This window comes from Zonotrichia albicollis, chromosome 2, assembly GCF_047830755.1.
Source record: "Zonotrichia albicollis isolate bZonAlb1 chromosome 2, bZonAlb1.hap1, whole genome shotgun sequence".
In the NCBI taxonomy this organism is placed as follows: domain Eukaryota; kingdom Metazoa; phylum Chordata; class Aves; order Passeriformes; family Passerellidae; genus Zonotrichia; species Zonotrichia albicollis.
Genome location: NC_133820.1, coordinates 61,697,130 through 61,721,828, shown reverse-complemented (window position 1 = coordinate 61,721,828; position 24,699 = coordinate 61,697,130). Strand labels below are relative to the sequence as shown.

The 24,699-nt window shown below is 37.3% G+C and overlaps 1 protein-coding gene across 9 annotated transcripts in view; it reads right to left on the bottom strand.

The window, feature by feature from the left end:
* Positions 1 to 24,699, bottom strand: part of LOC102066586 (protein furry homolog) — a 223,907-nt gene that overhangs the window by 15,608 nt on the left and 183,600 nt on the right. For 8 of the 9 annotated variants that reach the window (XM_074535307.1, XM_074535306.1, XM_074535308.1 and 5 more), the window contains 11 exons: positions 24,146 to 24,243; positions 23,883 to 24,053; positions 18,576 to 18,716; positions 17,739 to 17,918; positions 16,897 to 17,058; positions 16,034 to 16,108; positions 14,804 to 14,974; positions 8,864 to 9,064; positions 8,228 to 8,389; positions 4,658 to 4,821; positions 3,613 to 3,802 (listed from right to left, as the gene is read on the bottom strand). In XM_074535307.1, the coding sequence (XP_074391408.1) occupies positions 3,613 to 3,802; positions 4,658 to 4,821; positions 8,228 to 8,389; positions 8,864 to 9,064; positions 14,804 to 14,974; positions 16,034 to 16,108; positions 16,897 to 17,058; positions 17,739 to 17,918; positions 18,576 to 18,716; positions 23,883 to 24,053; positions 24,146 to 24,243 (1,715 nt within the window). Of the gene's footprint in view, positions 1 to 3,612; positions 3,803 to 4,657; positions 4,822 to 8,227; positions 8,390 to 8,863; positions 9,065 to 9,138; positions 12,683 to 14,803; positions 14,975 to 16,033; positions 16,109 to 16,896; positions 17,059 to 17,738; positions 17,919 to 18,575; positions 18,717 to 23,882; positions 24,054 to 24,145; positions 24,244 to 24,699 lie in introns of those variants that run through there. The other variant, XM_074535309.1, reaches the window with a different exon arrangement.

Genomic DNA, 24,699 nt, shown 5'->3' with positions numbered 1-24,699 from the left:
CTAGTCTTCCAGAAACATTCTGTGCTTTTCAGTTATTAATATATAAAGTGACTAATAAATAAAAATAATATATTAAACTTGCATTGACTGAAACAATGATTTTGATAAATACCCATCAGTTTTCACTGCCCAAATATATCTCACTAAGGCCTAGTGCTCAGCAGTTAGGAACAACATGAGAATATTTTTAAAAATAAATGTTTGCAACATTTTTATATGATAAATTCCAAGTTACCAAAGGCATTTCTCTGAGGAACGTAGGTTAGGACCTGCACCATAAGTATGCCTCACTGGAGAGAAGCACTTCCCAAATGCCAGTGTGGATGATAGACATAAAAGTATTGCCTGTTACTGCTGCTGCACTGGTGCATGGGAGTTAAGTTCCTAAAATCAGGTGAGTGAATTCAGACTTTATTGATAACGGAAGTTGTTGGATTGAATGATTTTCTTTAACTGCTAAATAGGCCCTCACACTGCAGGCTAAACACTACCAATGATTTCTAAAATGGCCAGAGATCCTGTACCAATCAATTTCATAACTACTTATTTGTGAATCTCTCTCCAAAGCATCTCAACTGCCACCTGAGCACAGTTAGGACCAGGCAGACTGATACTGGTCTTGGTGTTTCCACCATCTTGCTTCCACACAGAAACAAAGTGCTGCAACACCTCACCCAGAGCATGGCACAGATTCTCTGCTGCACTGAGTCTCTTAGAGGCAAGGGTTATCACTAATTACCACCAAACCAGATAAATTACTATTTTTATAAGCAACTAGCAGAATCATCTGAATCATAGGGGTTGGTGAAAACTGGAGATTTACTACTGTGATGTCTTCTGGAAAAAAAGATTCAGCCAAGTCTTCGTGAAACTGTTGCTAGTAACTCTCCTGGCAAAGCAAAGAGATCTAGATTTGATCTTAAACAACAGAAAAGACCTAGCTGAGAACAAAAGTGGAAGGAAATTTAAAACGATAGATTATGAAAGAGAATCCAAGACACGCTGGTTGAAAAGGACCTCTCGATAACATCTGATAAAACCTTTAACTCCAAGTGGGACTATTGCTGACCCCAGATCGTGTCAGACTTGCTTTTAACTAGCTGAGTCTTAAAATTTCCAAGGTCAGAGCTTCCTTGAGGCTTTGGGTAACCTGTTTAGTTGTTGCAATGCCCTCCTGGGGAACACCAACTGAGTTTGTAAATCTGAGACAGTGAAGGAGACAGATTATAGAAAAAGTAACAGATATTCTTCCTCTACTCCTTTCCTTTTCAGCTATTCAAAAAAGCAACAATCAATCTAAAGCTAAGATGATAATGGTCTTGAAGAGTGTTTTAAATTATTAAGAGTGAAACAGTGAGAGACTGTACTTCCCTAAATATATTTATTTTGTGATTACATGGACTAACAGTTCTATAATAAATTCTCATCTCAGCTATGTCCTTCTGTGTGCAGACTACAGGGGCTAAAATCTATCAAGCAAGGCCTGAGTGCAGTATATATTTTATGAAATGGGATTACTGTGAATAGTAGTGCCAGCTGTCTGCATATTGTGAATAAATATGTACCTGCATACATGCATATAGTGCATATAGTCACTGTGCTTTGTCTCCATGTAAATATTAAAAAATATTCTCAGAAAGTTTTCTTCTTAACCTCAGATTTCCTCTCCTGGGAAGAGGACTTTACATAACAAAAGGGCTTGACTGTGGAAGGTACTTGCTAGATCTGAGATCTACTTGTTTTGCAGCTGTCTGGTCTGCTGAAAGACATTTAATTTGAGGGAATACAAAGAGGCAGCACTAAAGATAATCCAGAGATCTCTGACTTCTGACTCATTTACAGGAAAAGTACTTCAATAATGTCAGGAATTTTAAACAAGTTTAGTGTGTTGTGGGCAAACATCCAAGATACCATTAACTTGACACTGGACTGAAATGTAGGTGCCCTGGAAAATGCACTTCTTTCACTTCAGCAAGTATTTAGTTGACAAGGATTTTGTTTCACAGTCAAGTATTTTGGCAGTACTTTGCATTGCAAGCTTAACACATAGAGAAGTTGTTTCTGAAATTTCCTGTTAATGAGGGTCAAAAGTCAAAGTTGGCAGATGAATACTGAAGTTTAATAATGCAAACAAAATACAATTCCAGACAAGCTGGGATCTTAAAAAAAAATAAGGGGAAATAATACTCCTATGTTTTAACACTGAAAAGAAGAACAAAGTTATTTTCATACATTAAAAATATGGCAGTAACTCCAGCTAAGAATTGTGACGTTGATATTATTAACACCTTTTTCTTTCTCCCCCAGTATCAACTGAAGAAAATGAGTAGGGTATCTTCTGAATACAAGACATGCACAACAGCAAATGAAACATGTAAATTACTAGGATTTGGACTCAAACAGGCATTTTACAAGTATTGTTTAGGTCTTTCATTACACTGCATTATTTATTTAATCTTCTGGACCATGGCACCTGTTCCTTTTCACCTCTTCAAAGAGGAGAATCAAGGACAAATAAGTCTCTAAACACTCAGACAGAGCTATTAACCTCTAGGACTGAGGTTAAGACAGAAAAGCTGACATCATGAATAAACACAGGGTTAACACTCAAGTCAGCACTGGGGTTTGTGTTTTTTTCTTCCAAATGGTTATTTATCAGTGTTTAAAAGAATGTCTATAAGACACCCATATTTAGAGTGGGATAATGTTTAATGGAGGACAATGTGCAGGTAGATAAGACATTCAATTCCAGTGGAGCACAGAGGAAGCATGATGAAGAGATTCTTACTATAGATTGCTTCTTTCGTATCAGGTTAGTCTTAGATGCGCTGAAAGGTCTTGAAACTGTGTGTTTATCAGCAGGGTACCCCCTGATAATAAAACATTGTGTACTCTGAGATCACAGGTACTTAAACTCTGCAGAAAGTTACCTGGCTACTGCTTTCACTGGAGCTGTTTATGCTGGAGCATGCTAAACATCCTGCAGCTGCAGGAGAAACAATTAAAAAAGGCTTTAAAACTAATTACAGGTAACATCAGGCAATAATTTCTTAGAACAACTTGTACATTTGACTCTTTCTTATTTTTTGCAAGATTCTTATCTTTGCAAGCATACAATTTTAGAAAGGAGAAATGTATTTCTTGTCTTCAATCTCTGGAATTTATATTACATGATGGCAGCTGGGTATTTCTATTCAGATGAGTAGGTACAAACCATTGACTTATGCTGGCATTTACATGGACATGCTCATATTTCAAGAGTTTGAGATAAAAGAATAGATTAACAATAGTTTAAGATTAAAAAGGTTATTTCCATGTCTCTTGCAATTACTGTTCCTGCAGTCTGTTTGTAAAGTACTGAAGAAAACACTCTATAAAGTGGATCTGAATTTTGCAATATGCTCTCCAAACCTGCAAGTATGATGGTATTTTCATGACAAAACCGGTCACAGAAGACAATACTGAAAATGAAAATGTAGTACAGCAGTAATTCTGCAGTATGCAAAATGACAAGGGTTATATATCTAGTAGTTCATGACTGGGGCTGCTGTCAAAAACACTAACTGCCACACACAGAAATTATGATTTTGCATCTTAAACTTATCTTCTCACCTTAAACAGGGAAGAGAACACATGAAATGTATAAACTGCACAGGAGCCATCAGAGTCACACATGAGCTGGTTGATATGACTGCGCCAGGCTTCTTCTGCATCATCGCATGCTGCTGGCTGAAATGCAGCAAGGATGGCGGAAAAAAATGGCGAGGGAGGGGGGGAGGCATTTCGATCAACATCTCCAAAACTGAAGGAGGAAACAGAAAAAGGTGGTGAAAGGAGAATACCAAGAAGGTGGCAGATAAAATACACTATAGCAGAGAGATAAAATCACAGGACCAATTACAACACCTTCCTAAAAATATTCATGAATTTTCAAATTACTTTCAAAGGTTGACAAGATGTTGGCTACAATGAGAAAAACCTCCAAATCAGATTCCCTATCTTCAGACTGTTATCATCTATCTTCCTCCATCCCAGAACACTTGTTTTCTTGTACAACCATTTCACAGAAGAAGGCTGAAACTTCACAGGAGAATAAAGCTCTCTCTCCTTCCACCTCCCCAGGCTAACTGCAGCCTAACTCAGCATCCAAAATCTGAGAGAGCTCCAGATGGCATGTAAAAAAAAAATCTTAAAGCCTTTTTATAATATATACTGGGGTCCAGCCACACTCACAAGGAGCCTTAAGAGCATATAGCTGGGATTTTTAACAATACTGAGACTTTCTTTCATGAGAAATCAGAAGGATGAATACACATCTGATCTGTTGAACAGTTACCTAAGTAACATCTGCAAATCTTTTAAAATCCTCCTTTTTATTTTAATTAAGCATATTATGTACATAATTCCTAGCTGCATAGATGTATGTAAATATTGTACCTTATTTTTCCTAGAATTAAAAGCTTGGTTTTGTTTTGCTTTTTTTTTTCAGTTGTGTGATAATTATGCAGGTAATTAGGGCATTGTCTTCTCACTGCTCCAAACTCATGAGAATTTTATAACTCTTGTGGCTAAAAAAACTATTCCATTAACTACTACCTTGCAATCATTTTGCTGTACATTGTAAAAGAACTTTTTAAATAATAGTGCATCAAAATACCTAGCAAGAGCAAATTGTTCCAGCCTGTCAGCTTTCTCTTCAGTTTCTGTCATATCCAGACTAAGGCTATCACTGCATTCAAATGCTCCAGGGAGTTCATTTGTAGATCCTGAAAGGTCATCCTCATGGACTGCTACATCTTGTTCTTCAGGTACAGCTTCAGCCTAGGGGAGTGAAGGATGATGTCTTAGAAAACAGCAAATTAGTAAGTTAATCCCTCTAATAAATAGAGAGCATTTAATGAAAAAACCCACCTGACAGCATGTTAAACTGCACAGATATAAAGCCACAGATTATAAATGACATTAATCATCTTACACTTCTTCAAAAATACTCTATTTGCTCAATTTCTGTCTCGGATAAATATTATTTTATGCATTTTTTCAACTTGTCTAGCAAAGAATTTCAGATTCCAATGCATGTGGCAACAGAGTAAGGAAGTAATTTTTCAGAAAAACAATAGGGTTGTTGTTACTGTCAGTCTGTCCTTGTCTCTTAACACTTTATAGTGTCCAAGACTGTATTAAAGCCTCTCAGAATATATTTGAAACAATTACTGTCTGGAAGACTCTATGCATGTTTAGAACTGGGAATTAATTTTAGCATGTCATTTACATTCAAGAGGAATCCAAGCATTCTAACAGGCCATTTAAAGGATTATGCTAAGTTTCCATCCTTTTTCATCTATCAGCACCTAAAGGTCATGATTTCTTTTTGAAACGTTCCAATTCCTCTTGCATTTTCAGTCTGAACAAGTTTTGTTTCAGCTTTAATCTTTTGGCTTTTGTCTGTTTCATCCAAAGCACTTCCTGCAGAGATGACTGCAGTGGGTTGCTCAAACCTTTGTGTACATATGCCCATGTGCATGCACACACATGTGCTGGGAATGAATAGGGAGGGAAATCTGTGGCAAGTGGAATCAAATGAGAAAAGTAGCCCTCTGCAGTTTATCAAGTCTGTTGAATCCTACAGATTAATTATGGGGATTTGTGTTTGTAAAAATTAAACAAGACTTGCAACAGAGGGGACAGGATCAGAAATTAAGTAGAATAATCTTTTGGTTTCCTTTGTTTTCTAAGCAAAAGAGGTAGGAATATTCCTGAGTGCGGGGTGAATTAAATGAATCAGAGCCCAAACCATCTTGAAAAGAGAAATGCAAGCTATATGGCTGAATTAGCAGAATAAGAACCAAAGTACTTGGTAAAAAGTGTAAATGTTTCCTGCTTATTCAATAAATAATTAGTAGTAACCAGTTTCATATATTAAATATTAGCTTGAAAGAACCACTGCATTTTCTTCACTGCAATGACAGAGTGTGTAAGAGGAAAACACATTTTGATGGGATAGAGCAAGGGAGGAAGGAAGAGGGAGCAAACACCTCCCATCCACTGGAGTCTAAAATTATGCCCCAAAAGCAAAATAGAAAAGTGAACTTTGGATATTAATGGAGGATTGTAGTATACTGCCAGAAATATGTGAGTTTAGGTAACTGGAAAAATACATAACATAGCATCATCTGAATTTTTTTAATCCTCATAGAATTATCCCACTATCTTTAATAGAAAGTAAGTTTAACTAATTCAGTGCTGTTAACAATAATATGTGGATTTTGGCATTGGAACATCTAGGAAGAGGCTACATAATCAGTCTGTTTCTCTCAATTGCTGCATCTATTTAAAGGTTGAAATATTTTTGGCTTTGCTTATGAAGCAACAACTAAATATTTTGTAAATTGCCCAAGAAGTAAAAAAAAAAATTCCTTTGCATTGATGACACCTCATCAGCTCTATCAAAAGAAGAATTCAGAGGAAAAGAGAAACAGTAAAGAGCTCAGATTCTGTGTTATGAAATTAAGTAAAAATTATTTAGGTGTAAGTTTCAGGTTTTGTGACTAAAAACTGGATAACTTCTTCTTTATATTGACTTCAAATTATTTTGAGTAAAAATACAGAAGTATGCACACTAGGAGGAAATACCTTTGAGGCAAAAACCCCACCAATAGGGCATTCTGTGCTGACTGATTCAATCATTTTTGTGACTGAATTGTAATCTGGGCTGTATTTTACACCAATAACAAATTTCTACCAGGACTAGCTGAATTTGCCTGTCAATTCCACAATAAATTGCTCTGATTTTACATTCTTCACTTACTTATTCCAAAGCTTTTCATTTTTGATGAATATTGGCATGTGGGACATTAAAGAGATTTTGAAAGTAAAGATTCCAAACTCACAGACATACACTGAACTCCTAAGCTGTGATTTTCAGTTCCTTCTTTCAATACACACCAACAGCTACTGAAGCTGGATGCATGAGATCAGCTGCAGTTCCCACCTGCAAATGTGTCTGTTCTGACTGCTGCTTCCTGAGCTGAAATTCTGCCAGCTTCTGCTGTTTATGGTTGTTATGTGGTTACTTGTCTACCAACAGTTGTTTTGACAAATGATAATGAGTTTACCTTCTCCACAGCCACTGTTTGGAGAGGTTCTCCTCCTTTCCTATCCTTACAAACACTTCCCTCCTCCTGTCCTTTCTTCTTACTGCAGTGGTTTCTGACACAAACAATTTGTTCAATATTCAGCACAATTCCAACCTCCTTTTCTGTGACCTCTTCTGCAGAAGTTTCCATTCCTTCTGAAACATGCAATGCTAGCAGTATCAATTTTTTGTGTGGCTGCATTTGGAGGGGCCAAGGGCAAGAAGGAAAGGCAACGATTACAGAAGATATATTCTTCCTCTGCCCCAGTCTCATAACTGCTCTTTCTGCAGAAGTCACTCAATTTAGACATGACAAAGAAGCTTTACTGACAGAAGCCAACAGTATCATCAAGCCACTAATTCACAGAGCCTGCCCCAAACCAGATTATATTTCTGGAGAGACACTGAAAGGAGTAGGTTCACCTCATCTCTCATGAGCAAGTACTGTCGAACAGAAAATTAAGGAAACCATCCCCATACTGATAATGATTTACCAACCTTGCTTTGTCTTCTTCTTCTGATACAGTTCTCTGAAATACAATCTGCTGAATATGGTTGTTGTATCCTTGCAAATCCTGCCTCCCCACCCCCAGGATGGTTTAATATTGTGGTCATGAATTTAAAATTTCTGCATGTCTGCCAAAAGGCAAGTACTGAATCCAGGGCACACAACTGTACAATAGGGCCCCACATACAAAAATATTTCAGAGAATACACCCATACACCCACCACATGAGCTGGCATATTGTTCTTTAATTCAGCATGAAGAACAAAAGAATATTTCCTTGAAATTGTAGTTTGTAGCCAGTTCATGAACTTGTCTTCTGATGAGCTTGTACTATTTTGGTGCATATGTAGTGCAACATATTTAAGAACCAATAAATAAAATCTCTTAATGAAGAAAGTATAAGTAGAAAGGAAATGGTAGCAAGTGAAGTAGTGCATAAATGAATTGTAGTATGCCACTAGATAGGGGAAGCCAGAATGTACTTGATTTCACGGATCAAACTCTTTATGAACTGTAAGCAAAAGAAATTGTAAGTGTTACATAAAATACAGTCCAGCTGGAAAAGAAAGAAAAAATGTATTCACCTTGGGTCCTTCAGACACCTGGAGATTATTCATACCAGGTAAAGACACATCAAAGCTGGATGTTCCCATGTTAAAATGATGAGGGTCTGCTGAGTTTGTGTCACATGATGTAGAAAGTGAGTCAATATGATTTGCATCTTCAGATGGGGAAAGATTTATAATCTGTTTAAAAGACAATAAAAACACAAAAGAACTGAGTATACAGCTACCCTAACACATGCTGCTTTCATGAACATGCAAAGCAGAAAATGTCTTACAATGCAGTGACAGTGGCTCTCTTAATTTGCATATAGACAGAATCCTTTCAATATTTCTGTCATAAAATTTTTATTAAAAGCATTACAGAAGTGAGCAATTAAAATCTGAAACTGTTTAGATTTTCTAAACCTCAATTCTTGTTCTATTTCTTTAAACATTAAATACATCAATTAAATAAAAAGGGCAAATAATAAGATCTGATGATTCCTGTGTTTCAAACCTTGTGTTAGAATTCCTGTTTATTTACCTTTGCAAATAAGGGAAAATGCACGCACCTATTTCAGCTCAATAGATGGCACCTGGGCAGAGGAAACGAAAAGCCCAGCTTATTTAAACCCACCAGCCTATCTTTTCCTAAATTTCAAGTCTGCAACTTACTAGGTCTGAGTTCTCCAAGATTTGGCTGGTGGTCAGGTCCTCCTCCTCTGATGACTCATCTGAGTCCTCATGGTTCATTTTGTTCAGGCTGGGTGTGCTCCCTGAGAGCTGGTTCTCCTCCATCAGCTGCATGTCACACTTGTCCAGGCTGTCCAGGGAGCGTCTGCGCACTCCCCAGTTGAAGTTGTCCATGCTCTCACCCTGAAATCAGACAGAGGGTCAGCTTGCTTGGTATAAAACTAATCATATACTAAAGTTAGCTCCAGAAATATTTTTATGTAAAAATATAGTAAAAACTGGAAATAAGCATTATCTTGTTTGTTCACCTGGAGATAAGAGCAGAAGCATGGAAATGGCAGTTAAATGAACACTCAGTCCTTTCAGTATTAGATATTTTTCATGCATTTGCTAATTTAGGAAGTTGTTTTGGTAAGTCCACATATACACACTCCTCGATACCAGTAGAGCAGTGATTGCAAAGGAAAAGTTTGAAAGCTATTTTAAAGGATTTTTTAATGTTTGAAAGTATTAGAAGCACAGATCATACCAATGGTTCAACTGCAAAACTTATGTTAAAGATTTTAGATTCTTTGCTTTATATAAATAACCATAATGGTGAGCAGATTTGAACAAACCCTTGCCTTACACAAAAAATGTAACACTTTAAGCAGCACACCTTTTAAACTTTTATTCTAGGCCCATATTGTTTATTATTGAATCTACTGGAATTATTTGAAACTATATTTCGGGAATAGCCTGATAAGCATTGCCTGTGATCTCACATTTTAAGAAAGACACAGTCAAATGGACCAAACATTTTATATTTATCAGACTTCCAGTTCTGATCCCACACACAGTTACATAAAGCTGAGTGCATTAAGCAAATAGTGTAACCATTTGCTTAATGGTTAGGCTGCTGAACTGATAAAAAGATCACTTGATTTCTTCATGTATAAAAATGACCATTAGTTTTCCACACCTCTTCCATTTATTTACTGTATATATTTCCAGTGGACTGTATGCCTTCCCCTGATTGCAATAATCTCTCGCTCCCTTCCAAATTTAGCCAAGCTCCTCTCTGGCAAATGCAGGACCACATCCACAGCAGCTCCTGCCATGGACCTCCAGAGGCAAAAGGGGCCTTACACAGCAAGAAAGGTTTCCCCAGAAGAATTCAGAGGCAGTTTTGGGTACTTGACCCAGGTGAAAGCCCTCAATTCTGCATCAAAATGGGAAGGAAATTTATAGGGAAAAATGTTTCCTTTTAAGGTTCAGGGCTGCCTGTTTTAAACAAGACTCTGTAAGTTGCAATGCTCTTAAACAAGCAAATCAATTGGTGAAAATTCGAGCTGACAGTGATACTTAAATATTAATTTGAAAAAAAATATAGTTCTGTCTAAGAAACAATATTATTGTCAAATAACTGATTATGATTATTTTCTGGCTTTATTTGGATCAAAATTATGATCAGTGCAGTGACTGAGAAAGAGGTCTCAGTTCAGTAAGGCCCGTTAAGCAGAGTTGTGATTTTAAACACTTGAGTGATGCTCCTTTGGGACTACGCAGACATTTACTGAATGGGGACCAAACTGCATAATGTGCAATGAACTCAATTGCAATCTTACCTCCTTAACAATCAACACACTTGCACAAATTGATCTTATTTTGCATCATTACCATTTAATGCAATGGACTGTGGAATTTGAATAGGAGGGAAAGTTCGGTTTCATGACATTAAGCTCACCATTTCATGAACAAATATGATGAAAACAAAAACAAATATTTTTAAGGAAAAAGACAACCCTTGCAATTCACAAGAACATTTAAAAATAAGGAATGCACTATAATGAAGAGAAAATTAAGTTGAAATTTTTATGAATCCTGACACATTATTGGAAGAACACTGTGTTTTCATCCTGGGACTGGTATTACATGGTAGTTTTATGTGGAAAAAGAATAGAACACATCTGACTTAAGGAGTCAGACTCTTTAAATCATAAAGATTTAAAAGACTGTTCAGTTCCAAGCTATTTATTTTAACAAATTCTTTGGTTGTCCATTCTCCCCCTCAAACACTGGAGGACACATGCAGCAATCAGACATCCTCCACAAACACATCAATTACTGAACTAACAAATGACAAAATGACATAAATAAGCAAGCAAGCAAAGATGACTGTCATCACACCCTTATCCTCAAGATGCCTTGTAAAGCCATCAGTAAATTTAGCAGCCCATGTCTATGGGAATATTTCCTGTTGCAGTTTTATTCTGCAATTCCTTAAAGAAGGAAGCCAGCAAAAAGAAGAAAAATAAAAGGGACACTTCCAGGGCATGCAGTTAGAGGGGGGAGTGAATTAAAAGTGAGGGAAGAGGGTGAAAGGGATGAAACGCAATAACTCAAATACCCATAGCATTTGGATTAGTGTAATTTTGCTACAGGGGCACCCAGAACCATACTGAATTTAAACAAGAGGTCAACACATGTCTATGAAGATGGAGATGTTTTTGTAGTCTATTTAGAAATCTTTCTTCCACAGTAAACAAGAAAGAGCAAAAATATATTTGAGACACTGTTCTTTTTTATCTACAGCAGGAGCAAAGCCACTACCCATCTGAAAAGTCACCAGTGGTGCACATCAAGTCAGAGGAAAACAATCACATTCTGAGTGTGTCTGGCCAGCAGGGAGCAGGTACCACACAGAACTTCCTAAAGTCACCACCCTCTGGTGAAGGAGCAGATGTGCCCTTGCAGCTACTTCAAACTTACTACTCCAAGCCCAGGGGAAAGGAGAGACAGAAAGGGAAGTAGTCCTGTGTGGGGGAGAGCAGTAAAGCTCCTCCACAGAGGCAGTAAGAACCATGCAAAACCTCTTTCACACAAATTTTCATCCTTACTGTGCTGACAAAGTATTCAAAGTTAGTGGAAACACTCACATATTGTAGGGCATAGGCAGAAGCCCTGTGGAAGTACATAGCAAGGTACTATTTCCATATGGATGTATCTCTTACAGCATTTTGAGACAAAGATTTTTGGGGGTTGTGTTTGCATATTAACTGATATACAAACTATCAGAAACAGATATGCAAAATTCTGTAGTTGCTGATTTCTGTATTATTTGTACAATTCATTACATTCTCTATTGTTTCAGTTCTCTCTATGCATTGACAAACTTAAAATTTAGGTCCCAAACTGGCAATGACTGATGTGTCTTTTCAGCTTTCCTCACAGGGTAAATGAGTCCAGGAAAGTTGGTAGGACCATACAGCTGGATTAAGTTAGGCTGTAGAAATTAATTTATTTATTCAATTAAACTGAGTCTGACAGCAGTAATGTAAACTGTCTTAAGAGGTCTCAGACATCAGCTTTAGGAAGATGGCAACAGGAGACAATATGCCACAACAGAAAATGTAGAAATTATACATAATTAGCCCCTAATAACAAATGGCCCAAACTCTATAGATAATGAAGTTTCTACACATTCATAATGCACAAAGATATCACAAGGAGAAAGGGCTCAGTTTGAAAAACACTGATACTAGAATTAAGATCTTTTAAAATTTGTGAAGACTGTTGAACATGTCAAAAGCAAACTTAAAATGAAGCAGAATGTTTGAAAATGACCTCCAAAGTATTTCTAACACAAGACAAAAAATGAAGCACCTGTCAGAATTTCAAGCACACACACACTCACCTACACACACACTGAAGGGGGGAGGCAACAGCAAAACTATGATGTTATTCTACAATATAAATTTGCAAGAAGGCATAACATATGCTGGCACATCTGAGTTCAAGTAGCATTCTTACCTGAAGTTCCTGGGTAGCAGATATAACAGATAGAAAAACAAATAGAAAGAATCTATGTAAAATCACTGCATCAAAGACATCATAGACATTTGATATTTGCCTACAATTTTAACAAATATTATCACAGAAACTTCAACTTTTCCTTTAAAGTCTGAAAATAACTATTTTTTGCTTTCACATCTTTAGGAAATTTCAAACAAATATACCTTGTTGTCTGGGGATGATCCAAGCATCACTGGCCTGTTAAAATCATATGCACTTTTTTGAAGGACTGATGTTGCTCTTGCTAGCTTTAGTTTTCTAACACTGTTTTTTCATTTTTATGAATGTACCACACTCAGATATGACATAAATGTTACAGTTTCAACTCAGTCATTAGAGAAGTAGCCTTTTACACTAGGTCTAAGTTTATTTTTAAAACAGTAGTAAACCAAATCTGAACTAAACTTTGGAATGCAATCCGTGGCAATTAAAAAACCACTATGTGAAACTCAACATTTCTAATTTTACTTCATATAAAACTAGAGAAGCTTGGTATCTGTTTCATGACCAACTTAAGGCTGCAAAGATATAAATTAATTTAGGCCTCAGTCTTGAAGCTGGCCACATGTATAAAAAAAAATCTTTGCAGAGTCACAGGCCATGAAAGTAAATTTATTTTAAAAGGATTTTTCGTGCCCAATTATTTTATACTCTCTGTATAATTTTAAGTGGTGAAGAGAATGAAGAAATTACTGCATTTCAGTGGACAAAAAATTATCTAGTGATCTTCAGTCAAAATTGCAGTCCTACATCCTTGTAATACCTTGAAAGCTTTTAAGACACAGAAATTACTGCAGCCAGTGTATTTTTGCCAGACAACGTGGCATTATTGTTTTATCATTTATCCTTGTTTGGAACCTTGAAGTGCCTTCAATATTTCTCTAATGCATTTTTAACCATTGCTGCCAACTACCCTTTCAGGGTTTTTTTTTTTCTTCTCTTTTTATTTTTTTTTTTGGTGGGCTTTGGGGTTTTTTTTGGGTTGTTTTTTTTTTCCCTTAGCAAAGTCATGGGCATCTGTGAGCCAAGACTACTAATTTTGATACAGAAATTCCTACTTTGGGAAAATAAGGACTTTGGGACATTTTTTTTTCCCCATTTCTTCATTCTTTCTCTTCACTGGAAAAAAAATTTCAGATGTACATGTGTTCACACCTGAGTGTTCTGTTTACCTAAAATTATTTTACTATTGCAATACAAATAGGTAGAAAAATGAATATTTCTTCCTGTACACATGTTCTTCTCAGGGCTAAGAGTGATGACTGAGAGAATTCATGTTAAAAACAAGTCCACAATTAAGACATCTGAGTCTTAAGTCCTTCAAAACAACTAACAATTTCTGAATTTTTAAACAGCAACAAAATTGTTAGACTTGTTTGGCAACAGATATTAATTTTTGGTTTTTCCTGATCAAATAGAAAGAAATGCCTCAAGTTTCATATCAGCAAGGTTAAAGGGTGTAGCCCCCCAAAATTTATCAGTTTTTCCCTTCAGCAGTTTCAGCCCAAGGTGAGCTGACAGCCTTCACCTGTCAAGACTTGATCTGGGTGCTGAGGATTTTGTTTAGCTCCTGCATGAAGTGATGAAATCACAGACACCTCAGCAGAGTGGAAGGTACAGCTCTAAGTGATTTCATCGGCAGTTGCAGGAATAACAGCAGCCTGAAGGCCTGAATTAATGTCTCAGAGGGTTCCTTATGAAACAACAGATTTGGAACAATTTCATTTTATATGTTTTTAATCAGGAAATATATATATTTGCTTAACAATTAATTTTTTACTAACTGTATTTAAAATAAGTTCACTTAAAAGTAAGTTCACCAAAAAGGTATACTAGAACAGAGGCTTTGTTTTCCACTACCAGTTTTGCAGTGTTTCCTAAAGTAGATTCAGAAAGGAAGGGTGTGGTAGTCTTTTTACTGTTACGCTACTGAAATAAACACTAAGTCAAGATCATAAATAATCTGAACCTAAAAGTACATTTATAGCTACGCAGTTAAAGTTTTATGTTACAAGAAGAGAAGTGTTTAGCAGAAGGAGTATAAAAGTGTTTTAATAAAAAAGCCATTTCAGAGAAAATATACTGTACCTCCCCATCTTCCAGCTCAACATCTAGGAAATCAAAGTCCCTAAAGACTCTGAATTGCTGTTCACTGTTTGAATCATCCATGTTCTCCTGCTCCCTTGCTCCGTCTTCTGAAGAGACCAAGCTCGTCTGGTGCTCAATCAGATCCAAATCACCACAGGAAGAAAAAATCACCTACAATTCAAAGGATTTCTTTTGTTACAAACTGTTCCCTCTGGTTGTTTCTTCCTAAAAGCTGTAATTGGTTATTCAGAAGACTGTATTTCCAGTACACACCTAATTCCTTCACTGAGTATTTTTAGAACACTCTTTATTATTTATGTTGGACAGGTGCCTTCAGATTAAACTTGTACAAAGAAACAACTTCATACTGTGGGAACACATCCAAGAATATTACAGCTACCTCCTATAGGCTGCAGATTGATGTTGCCTGGATGTTTGTATACATATATAGGAACAAAATTCAGAGAACTTAGCAGAGAAAATACTGTCAAGGGGATGATACAATAAATTCATTTAAAAAACCCTCCAGTTAACAAGTTGTTAAAAAATATGTCAAGATTAGAAAATACAACAAGTCGTATTTTTTTCTTTCCTACTGAGTATACTTGTATCTGCAACTTAGTTGCATAAATTAAACAGTTCCTGTCTTGCAGAAACAAAGGACCTGTTCTCCATTATAGAAGTGACATATACCATGTTAAAAAACATTCAGAAGATTTTCCTTTTTTTCTGTAGAAAATATTTAATAAATATTTTAAGAGTTTCCCACCCTGGGTGATCAATCACCCTTTTCCTGGCACCAGATAACACTAATTTCTAAAGAGTAACATCAGAACTAGGGTCTAATGGAAAAATCAGACACACACACCCTTTCCCCTCCCATTTTATTTCTGTAATATAATTTTTTACTTTATAAAGGCTCTGGATTGTTAATACAGAGGTTGTTACTCTCTACCCACTGAGATGGCAAAAGTAAAATCTACAGCATCAGAGATTCTCACAGGAAAACCACACATAGCCCCCAAAGTAAATCTTTGGATTTACTTGGTGAAAGCCATCCACTCCCTGGTCCATTTGCTGAGAAACACAGCCTGGGCCAGTACAAAGGACGGTGACAGCAGCGGCTTCAAACCTACGCAAATCTGGTCAGCAACCCTGGGAAACACAGTTCTTCACTTTCAATGCTTAGGACACAATGAAACAAAAACTGGTCAATACAAGGCTACTTACTGAAGGGTTTTTACTCAGCCCAACTTCCTGACCACACAGGGAAAGGACATGCACCAGCTTTTCCTTTGTCCTTTTCTAGAAAACAAGATGTTTCTCAAGTGAGCATTTTTTAACCACGCATTCTCCCTGTAACATACATTAGCAATTTTTAATTAGGAGGAACTAAACAAAGAATTAGTCATTAAATGCTCAAAGGATTGCTTTCAGAGCAACTATGCATCAAAGAAACACAAAAATAGCTGTTAATGATTTTGCTGTTTATTATATTTAAATTAGTCTATAAATTCCATTTAATATATTAAGAAAACATTGGCTCATATGCATCACTTCAAAAAGAAAGTTCAGAAACCTAAAATTAAGCACATGCATAATTTTTTTTTCAGAATTGGGCCTGAGTCACTGCTGTATAACCTAATATATTAAAAAAGAGAAAAGAGCAAAAAATGGCTCAGCATGGCTTTATTTTAACTGGCAGATAAAATCATTAAGGTAATCAAATATCACTTCTAAGAAAATTATTCTTTTTATTGAATTTCCCAAGAAAACTTTAAAAGTTGCACAAGCTATCTACCCTTGCTAAAATTTGAACTCATGCATCGTGTTTACTTAAATCTGACCCAGACTGAAGAGGTCTGAAAGAGATGCATTTCCTGCGAGCTGAAAGAAAAACAGCTTTGGGATAGAAGGTGGACATAACTCAATCCATTTCTGAGTCCAAGAAAGACAGCACACAGGGTCAGATGTTGTGCTGCCACTGCCCCCAGGTTGCGCAGGGCACAGAGGGCACAAGCATTTAAGGACCCAAGCATGTGATAATTCAGCTGCTCTGACTGCAACTTGCTAATGAATAGTGGGCTACCTACCTGAGAGTACTGGGGTCTCTTCCAGCTCACAGGAACAAGGACATTGGAGTTAGATCCTGATGAGGTTGAAGAAGTGCTTCGGGTGACAGCCATTGCCCTGGGTTTGCCATCTCGCCCAGAAGAGCTCTGCAGCTCATCATAGCGCCTCCCAATAATTGGAGTCTTAAACAGAGAGGAATTATTCAGTAGCACCCTGCTTCAGGATGAACTTAGAAGAGCCATATTGCTTCAGTTGGAGGAAAAAATTATTTTGAAGATCACAGACAGGGATAAAACAAGGACTACAGCAAATTTCACATCACTTGGTGGGTTTCTTATTTTCCACTGTGGATGTCTGAGTAGCAATTGCCATACTCAGTAGCCAGAGCTTATATTCATGGATGGATAATACTCAAAGCAATTGCCACACAAGTTTCTGATATAAGAAAGCTTATAAAGTTTATTTCAAATCTGCACTTCTTGCATATTTTAAATTTTTTTTCCCTAAGAGTGCTGAACACTTTGGCCCTTTTCCGACAGGTATTGAAATGCTTTCTTGGATTGACAATAGAATACTCAGCATTTTTCAGAACTATATTGACAGGAAAGCAAATAGTGCCATATGCCTTTTTATGCTTGCATTTCCTTTTAAACTCCACAGCTTACTATTATCTGTATCAAATAATCTATAATCCTGCAAACGGTTCTGCAGCTTCCTAACAATAAAGTTACTAGGACCCATTAAAATCACTAGGACCATTTGGTTCTATAAAGTTACAAGGCTTTGCAGGATAAAGACTGCTGCAAGAGAGTCCAGTGAGAAGACAGAATTAAGGTGATAAGAAACAAAACTACAAAAATACCTCTGAAATATCAAAATGAAACTCCAAAGTCTTCCCTGGTAGCTCCTTGGAGGCACTGTTCCACACTCGATGTATTTCCATTTTTGAAAGATCACTATGTTGATAGGAAGGTAGAACTAAACTGGCAGAACGAGAAACTACCAATTTCAGGATATTCAAGGCTTCTCTCCAGTGAATGCTCTAGAAATAATATATTTACTCAGCAAACAGAAAGTGAGATTCACACACATTCAAGATTATTTACATTTTGCAGTTGTATTTTTTACCACATAATTAAAATGTAAAATCGGAATATCCATATTCTTTGCCTCTCTTGGTCAGTGACAAGGTGTCTGTGTAATTGCAGAATAATTTCAACATCAGAGACCAAGAGTTGCCTAAGGTGTCACTGTTAGGGAACTGGCCCACAAGCTGGGAGACCTGTGGAGAAAGCCAACTTGGCAGAGGATTTTAAATCTCCTACCTGAATGTCTTAATCAGTATGAATAAATATAAAGACCATAGCAGAATCCCCATTTAACAAAAAAGGTGACTTGACATGGGTTTTTACCTCTGTGAATTCCTAGTACTCCCATGTATTTTTCACTTGTCAAGAATTAGGTTCAGATGTCTCTGAAGAGAAGGGCTTATGCCACACCTGCCTTGTGCTAGTAATTAAAGAGTTCTCTGGGGATGCACAGGCCATGAGACATCAGGATGTTTACAAACTTTGTACCACACCAGACACTTGCAGCCCTCCCCTGCTAATCTAGTCTTAAATTCTTACACAGAAAATCAACTTAGAAGAGCAAATGCTGCTAAGTTTCTATAGTAATATAGAGACAATATGGTATTTACCTGTACGTATTTTTCAATGGTTTTTAGCACTTCCATGTTAAACTGCTTCACAGGAATAGCTGACAGGTCCATATAACTAAGAAGACTGTAGATCATCTGTAAGAGGGACTGTTGCATACTAGGAAGGCCCTTTTCTAGCAGCTTTTAAAAGAAAAGTGAATATAACAAAATTTTGAGACATTTCTTCTTAAGCAGAAAGCTACTAGTTTCACAAATAGCAACTGTACTCTTCATCTCCACTCACTGATTCTACAATGCCATTTTACAATAATTTCACAACTGATGATGGTATACAGGCATGAAGCAAAAAAGAGGTTAAGTTGGGAGACAAATGCCAGCCTGTTACATTTTATATATGCCGCCCTAACTTACCCAGAAAACACATTCAGCAGTTGAGTAAACTGGAAGGTAAAATTTATACTGTAATTGGGTAAGCACATCCAATAAAAACAGGGGAGGATTTTTTATGTCTACATTTGCTGGAAGTCAGTGAGAAAAAAGAAAACTTGCTGAAGAAACAAAACTACTACTATTCAGACATCAATAAATATTTATCAAATATATTTCACTGCCAGTGCTCACTGGCTCTAAGTGCCAAAGAAACATTTTCTGTTTAGGAGGAGGTGGAGTCCCTGGCCCCTATTACTGTAGAGAGTAATACAAACAAGGGCTTGATCTAAATCCTGGAATTTTCAGACACCTGAGTGTAGATCTTGGAATACCACAATGAACCCTGAAAATGCTCATACATATGTGTTACAGTAATTCGAGAGGCCTACAGACAGCCATGAATTGTTTGTATATGAGTGAAATATCTCAGCTGAGAATTTCCTGGCAGGCAGCATGTCCTTTCACTGGTGACAGGCATTGTCCCACACCACAAATTGCAGAGGCAATCGAACGTTTTTGCTGGAGGTTATCAGAGCCTCAATACTAGACACCATCCTCCCAATTCAGGCTGACAAAAGAGTTCTAACACTGGCTATTTGAGTTATTGGATTCTAGAAAAAAAATTGCTTATAAAAACTCTAAGCTGCCTCCTGCCTTCCATCAGAGAAAAATTTCAATTCTTATCCAAGTGGACTATAGTAATTGTTATATATCCTTCTAAGGATACAGAAGGATCAGGTTCCTGTTTTTACTGAATGAGAATGTTTCATGCCAGCGCAAATGGAACCTATTTTATCCCACTAAATATCTTCTGATTTCTTTCATCAGCAAAAGTGGGTAGCAATTAGTGATTCATAAAACAAAGCGAGCAAATTCCATTAACAGCACAGTAAAGGAAACTCATTATACTTATCTATTCCTCTACAAATAGACAGGAAGAATTTTTAAATTAAAGGCTTGGCAACCTGCTTCAGCTCTTAGACACTGTCAGCCCCTCAAATACCTTTACTGAAAATGTGCTTAGCAATTCTTTTTCAAAACAGGGTTACCAAGGGGTTTTAATGCCTTCTATTAGGATCTTGCAATGGAAAGTTTGATTCCTTGTTTGCAATTAGTTTATGTGATGCATGCAGCACATCAGCCATTTCAGTGCAGGATTAGAAGAAAGTATCTGGATGACAGAAAGAATTTTTTTTGTTCTCTGACAGAGGCTGCTGCATCAGATAATCTCTTTTGGGATAGGAAAAGGAATTCTGGGGAAATAATGGGAATTTTGTCTCAAATGGTGTTTAGAAAGCTGTTATAAGAATCTTATCTCTGAAAGTTTGTAATTTCCACTACAGTTTTTACAAATTTGTTGTCAAAAGTATTTGTTGACTGAAACAGCTCTTGGCCCTTAAACCTGACATATTTGGGGACTGTGTCAGTTCTCACTTGCTCAGATGATTATATGTGGTGGTTGGCAGTCCAAGTGTGTCCTTACATACATAATGAATTTGTAATACGAAAGAGTATTTCTGTTTAGAAAAACAGAAAAGGCTGCTATTCAGCAGCCTTAACATGCCTTTGGTGCAATATGAATTCTGAAGTAACAAAAATAGCAGCAAGATGGAGTACTGGTAACACATCGCTGGGATAAGAGAATTCCAGGACAAAGAGTTTCCACTGTATTTGTAGAAAGAAATACAACTGTTCTCAGAATTTTTTTTTTTTGGACTCTTGTACACATGACCTGTTTTGAACAATTGTGGATTCCTCTCTTGTTCTGTGTGGTAACTATTGGTGCCTTATCTGGTCTCAGGACTCCACACTGCATTAGCAACATTTGCCCTCTTCCTGAAGCAACAACCACCCCAGAACAAAGTGGAGAAGAGACCCTTCTCCTTCAAGGGCTGCTGGAGTGCTACCACAGGAGACAGTTCCCTTTGTCCCTCCCAGCCTGACAGGGGCTGTGAAGAGATACCCAGCTCTGAGGCAATGCCATGCAGTCAAACAAACGTTTAGAGGAAATAAAGAGGGCATTTCAAAAGCCATGTCTGAGAGACAAGCCATTTCTCAGATTAATGCTTATCTAGGGCATGCTTCCTCTTGCAACACAGATCGTTTAGTTTCTACTGATCCTTTGGTTTTGAACAGGTTATAAATGCTTATGTTTTTACCACCATCTAACAAGGAGGAGGTGGAAAAATCTACCATAAGCATATTACTATGCACTATGGATTCTTGTCCTTTCTTCTCTATTAATAACATTAGCTACTTAAGTTCGAACATGATCCTGGACTTAATGAGTCACCAGTTTAACATGCCAATTCAGATATGCCAAGAATAAGTGTGCTGCAATAATTAAAGTTTAAATTTCAAAAACTAATCTGAAAAAATCTAGCATAAAACCAAAGTAAGGTTTCAGTAATATGTTTGTATGCTGATCTGATTTTGGTTTTGGAGGTTGAGAGTTCTATTGCACTACTGAATAGTGATTTTTCCTCATCTGTAGATTGAGACCTCTCAGTTGTTTTCTAGAAGAAATTAAAATTTTTTCATTAATGGAGAATATGTAAAACTAATTAAGGAGCATTACTTGTCACTGTGAGATTTGCATAATAACAAAGCTCAAATATTTTATTTTGTGCTGGAATCATACTCCTTGATGACAAGCAATGACTTCCCATTGAACAGGTTAAAAACAAAATTTTATCTGAGTGGCAATAATTGAAACTTTTACTGTGCTGAGAGCATTTGTTTTCATAGTCTTAATTTAAGTACTTAAATTAAGTACAGTGTCTCATTCTGAAACTACACCTGTGTTTGAAAGGGTCACTGTTGCAATACAATTTCCTTTGTTATTCTTAAGCACTGCCTGTCTCACAATATCCCTCTGTCCCAAGGGTTGGGGACTGAACCAGGAATGTTAAAGCTTGAGGCTGTGTGTGGCTTTAACATTCAAGTGCAGGTTGCCCAGTGTGGCTCTTAACCTATTTGGCTTTACCAATCGACAGTATATCCCACAGCTGGTATACAGGAAACAGGGGCACATTGTTTATCCTGACCTGGGGATTAACTAGGAAGAAAAGAGCAAACATTCTGAAAGCTGGGAAAAAAATATTCAAAGCCACAGCAGCCTGAATATGATGGTTTCTTGTCTTTTGCTACACCACCAGACTGGCAGCTACTCTATGCCCATATAAATATTCTCCAGACATGACTCAACAGAGCTGTACTCAATGTAAATACAGAGAAAGGAAGTCAGTGCTTACAGCTCTGTCATCCTGCTGCTGCTGGTGTTATGTGAGGAATGCGTCTTAATTACAGTAAAAAGCCTGCCTGGCTTGCTGTGGACACAGTAGGTGGTGCCAACCTACAGCAAGGGGAAGCTGTGCAGAAAAGAGTCTCCACATGCATGTCTCAACCCATTTCAAGGGGAGCAGGATCAGGAGCAATGGCCTTTGTGGAGGTGGTGCAGCACTAGTGACCGTACAGAGAGCACTGAGGGAAAACAGAGGGGCAACTGCTTTCTGAAGGCTGGGAAAGCAGAGAAAGAATTTGAACATTTCCATTTTTTACAGCATTTCTTTATTACAAATATAGTTTTAATAGCATATTTTTATTAGGAATACAAGCTTCCACTGTGAAGAAGACACTTGACTCTGGAGGGTTCAATGTCAAGAGCTCTAATAGGTCTCTAGAGTATTTGGACTTGAAAAGAGAATGAAAAACCCCAAGGTCCTGTTTAAGGTTCCTACAGGAACCTTCAATGGCTTTCACCATCACTAAAGGTCATGTGAATGATTGCTTAGAGCCTCCATGAGCAAGCAAGGTGAGGAAGCAGCTTGGCATAGCACAGCCTAGTTTGTTCTGGAGCCTAAGCGAGTATGGGAGCAGCACCTGGCTTTTCAGGCTCTTGCAAGTTTGTGACTAGCCAGTATCAGAAATTCCTGAGGGTTTTTTATAGATCCTTTGGCAGATGCTAGTTAATTTATGTAGAGAGGTGGGTGTCAACCCCTTCTCCAGAGTACCAACTGATAGTATAAGAAGAAATGGTCTCAGGCCAGGGAAGGTTTAAATTAACTGCTCAGAAAAATTCCTTCATGAAAACAGTTTCCCAGCATTGGAACAGGCTGCCCAGGAAAAGGGTGGACTCATCATCCCTGGAGAAATTTAAAAGATGTGTAAATGTGGCAGTGAGGGAAATGGCTTACTGGTGGACCTGGCAGAGTTAGATTTGGTGACCTTTGATGATCTCAAAGGTTTTTTCCAGCCTAAAAATGATTTTGTGATTCTGTGATTGCAGAACTGTCTTCTCCCTGGATGAGAGGGGAGACTGAAGGCAACTCAGCAGGCAAGGGATAAATCTGAGAACCCTGTAATAAATTGTTGTCCTGAAAGTGATCTGACAACAGGGGGGGCAATATCAAACAGCTTTGTGCTAAAGAGTAGAACTGAACCTTGGAGCCCCAGTAACAACATTGCATTAGCACTAAACTCCACAGGTGAAAATGAACATGGGAAAACCTTTGCAGCAAGATGACCCCATTCAGTGTTAGAGGAACGCATTCAAATTTGTATCAAGAACCAGATCCTTATATCAGATGGTATCTTACTATGCTGGAAAACCCATTGTGGAGTTAGTCTTCTGATTTTCCTCAATGGGATCTAAATAAATGTCCAGTTTCTTCTCACTTTCACAGTGGAAAATCCAATTGGCTGACGAAGGAATTTGCTTTAATATGTATCAGCTATTGTTTTAGTGTTAAATTTTTTTTTTTAAAGTAATTCTGTTTTTTTCTGCCAAATTCTGCTTTTATTTTTTAATTATAAATAACAGATGCAGAGCTCCCAGTAATTTGCTGGCACATTTCATCTCTTTGGGCTGCTGGGCAACAGAAGAGTTAGAACAGTGAAAAGTTTTTGAAAACTTACCTCAGCCAGATATGTAACCATACTCAAAGTAATATCAGCAAATGCCTCATGAAGGTAACGGCAAACCACATTTACCCAGGTAGCACAGTCCCTTGTATAGCTGTGTGTTTTATAAAGGGTCATGACATGTGCAAGATTTGATAGCTTGGGATTCTTCTCCTCCAAACAAACCTAATTAAATATAAACATCAAAACATATCAAGAACAAGGCATCTGCATTTATAGGGTTTGAGGATGTACAAAACAGCAAATTATTTTGATACCTGAGCAATCCTTTCGGCTATATCTTTACAAAACTGGTTTGGGCTGTCAAAATGCTGAATTAAATGGGGCAGGAGACACAAAACATTCAGTGGAAATCCTAGAACAAGAAAATACAGAATAAAATATATATTCTGGACAGCAAGAGCCACAGTGATCTTTAAATTGGTGTTTCATGGAAGGTCACAGTTTCAATATAACATTTGCCATAAACTCACACAGACCCTGTCTAGTTGGTCATACCACTGGCCACACCACATTTGTCTTAAAGGGGCCTTAATTTGAAAATCCAGTATGTCATTTAGGCAACAATACTTTTGTAAAGCATGAGCTTATTTCTGTGAACACTACTGCCCATTTCTCTTAGAGATAATTTTTATCTTTTCCACTTAACTGGCTTATTGACAGTCTTAACCAGTGGCATTTTCACTACAGCTGCTAAAACACAAAAAGAAATTCAGTGAGCATTGATTAATAAACAACTGTTCTGGTCAGATGCCAGGCACAGCTTCCATTGTTTTACACTGTTCAAGGTAATAAAAATGCACCAAGTTCC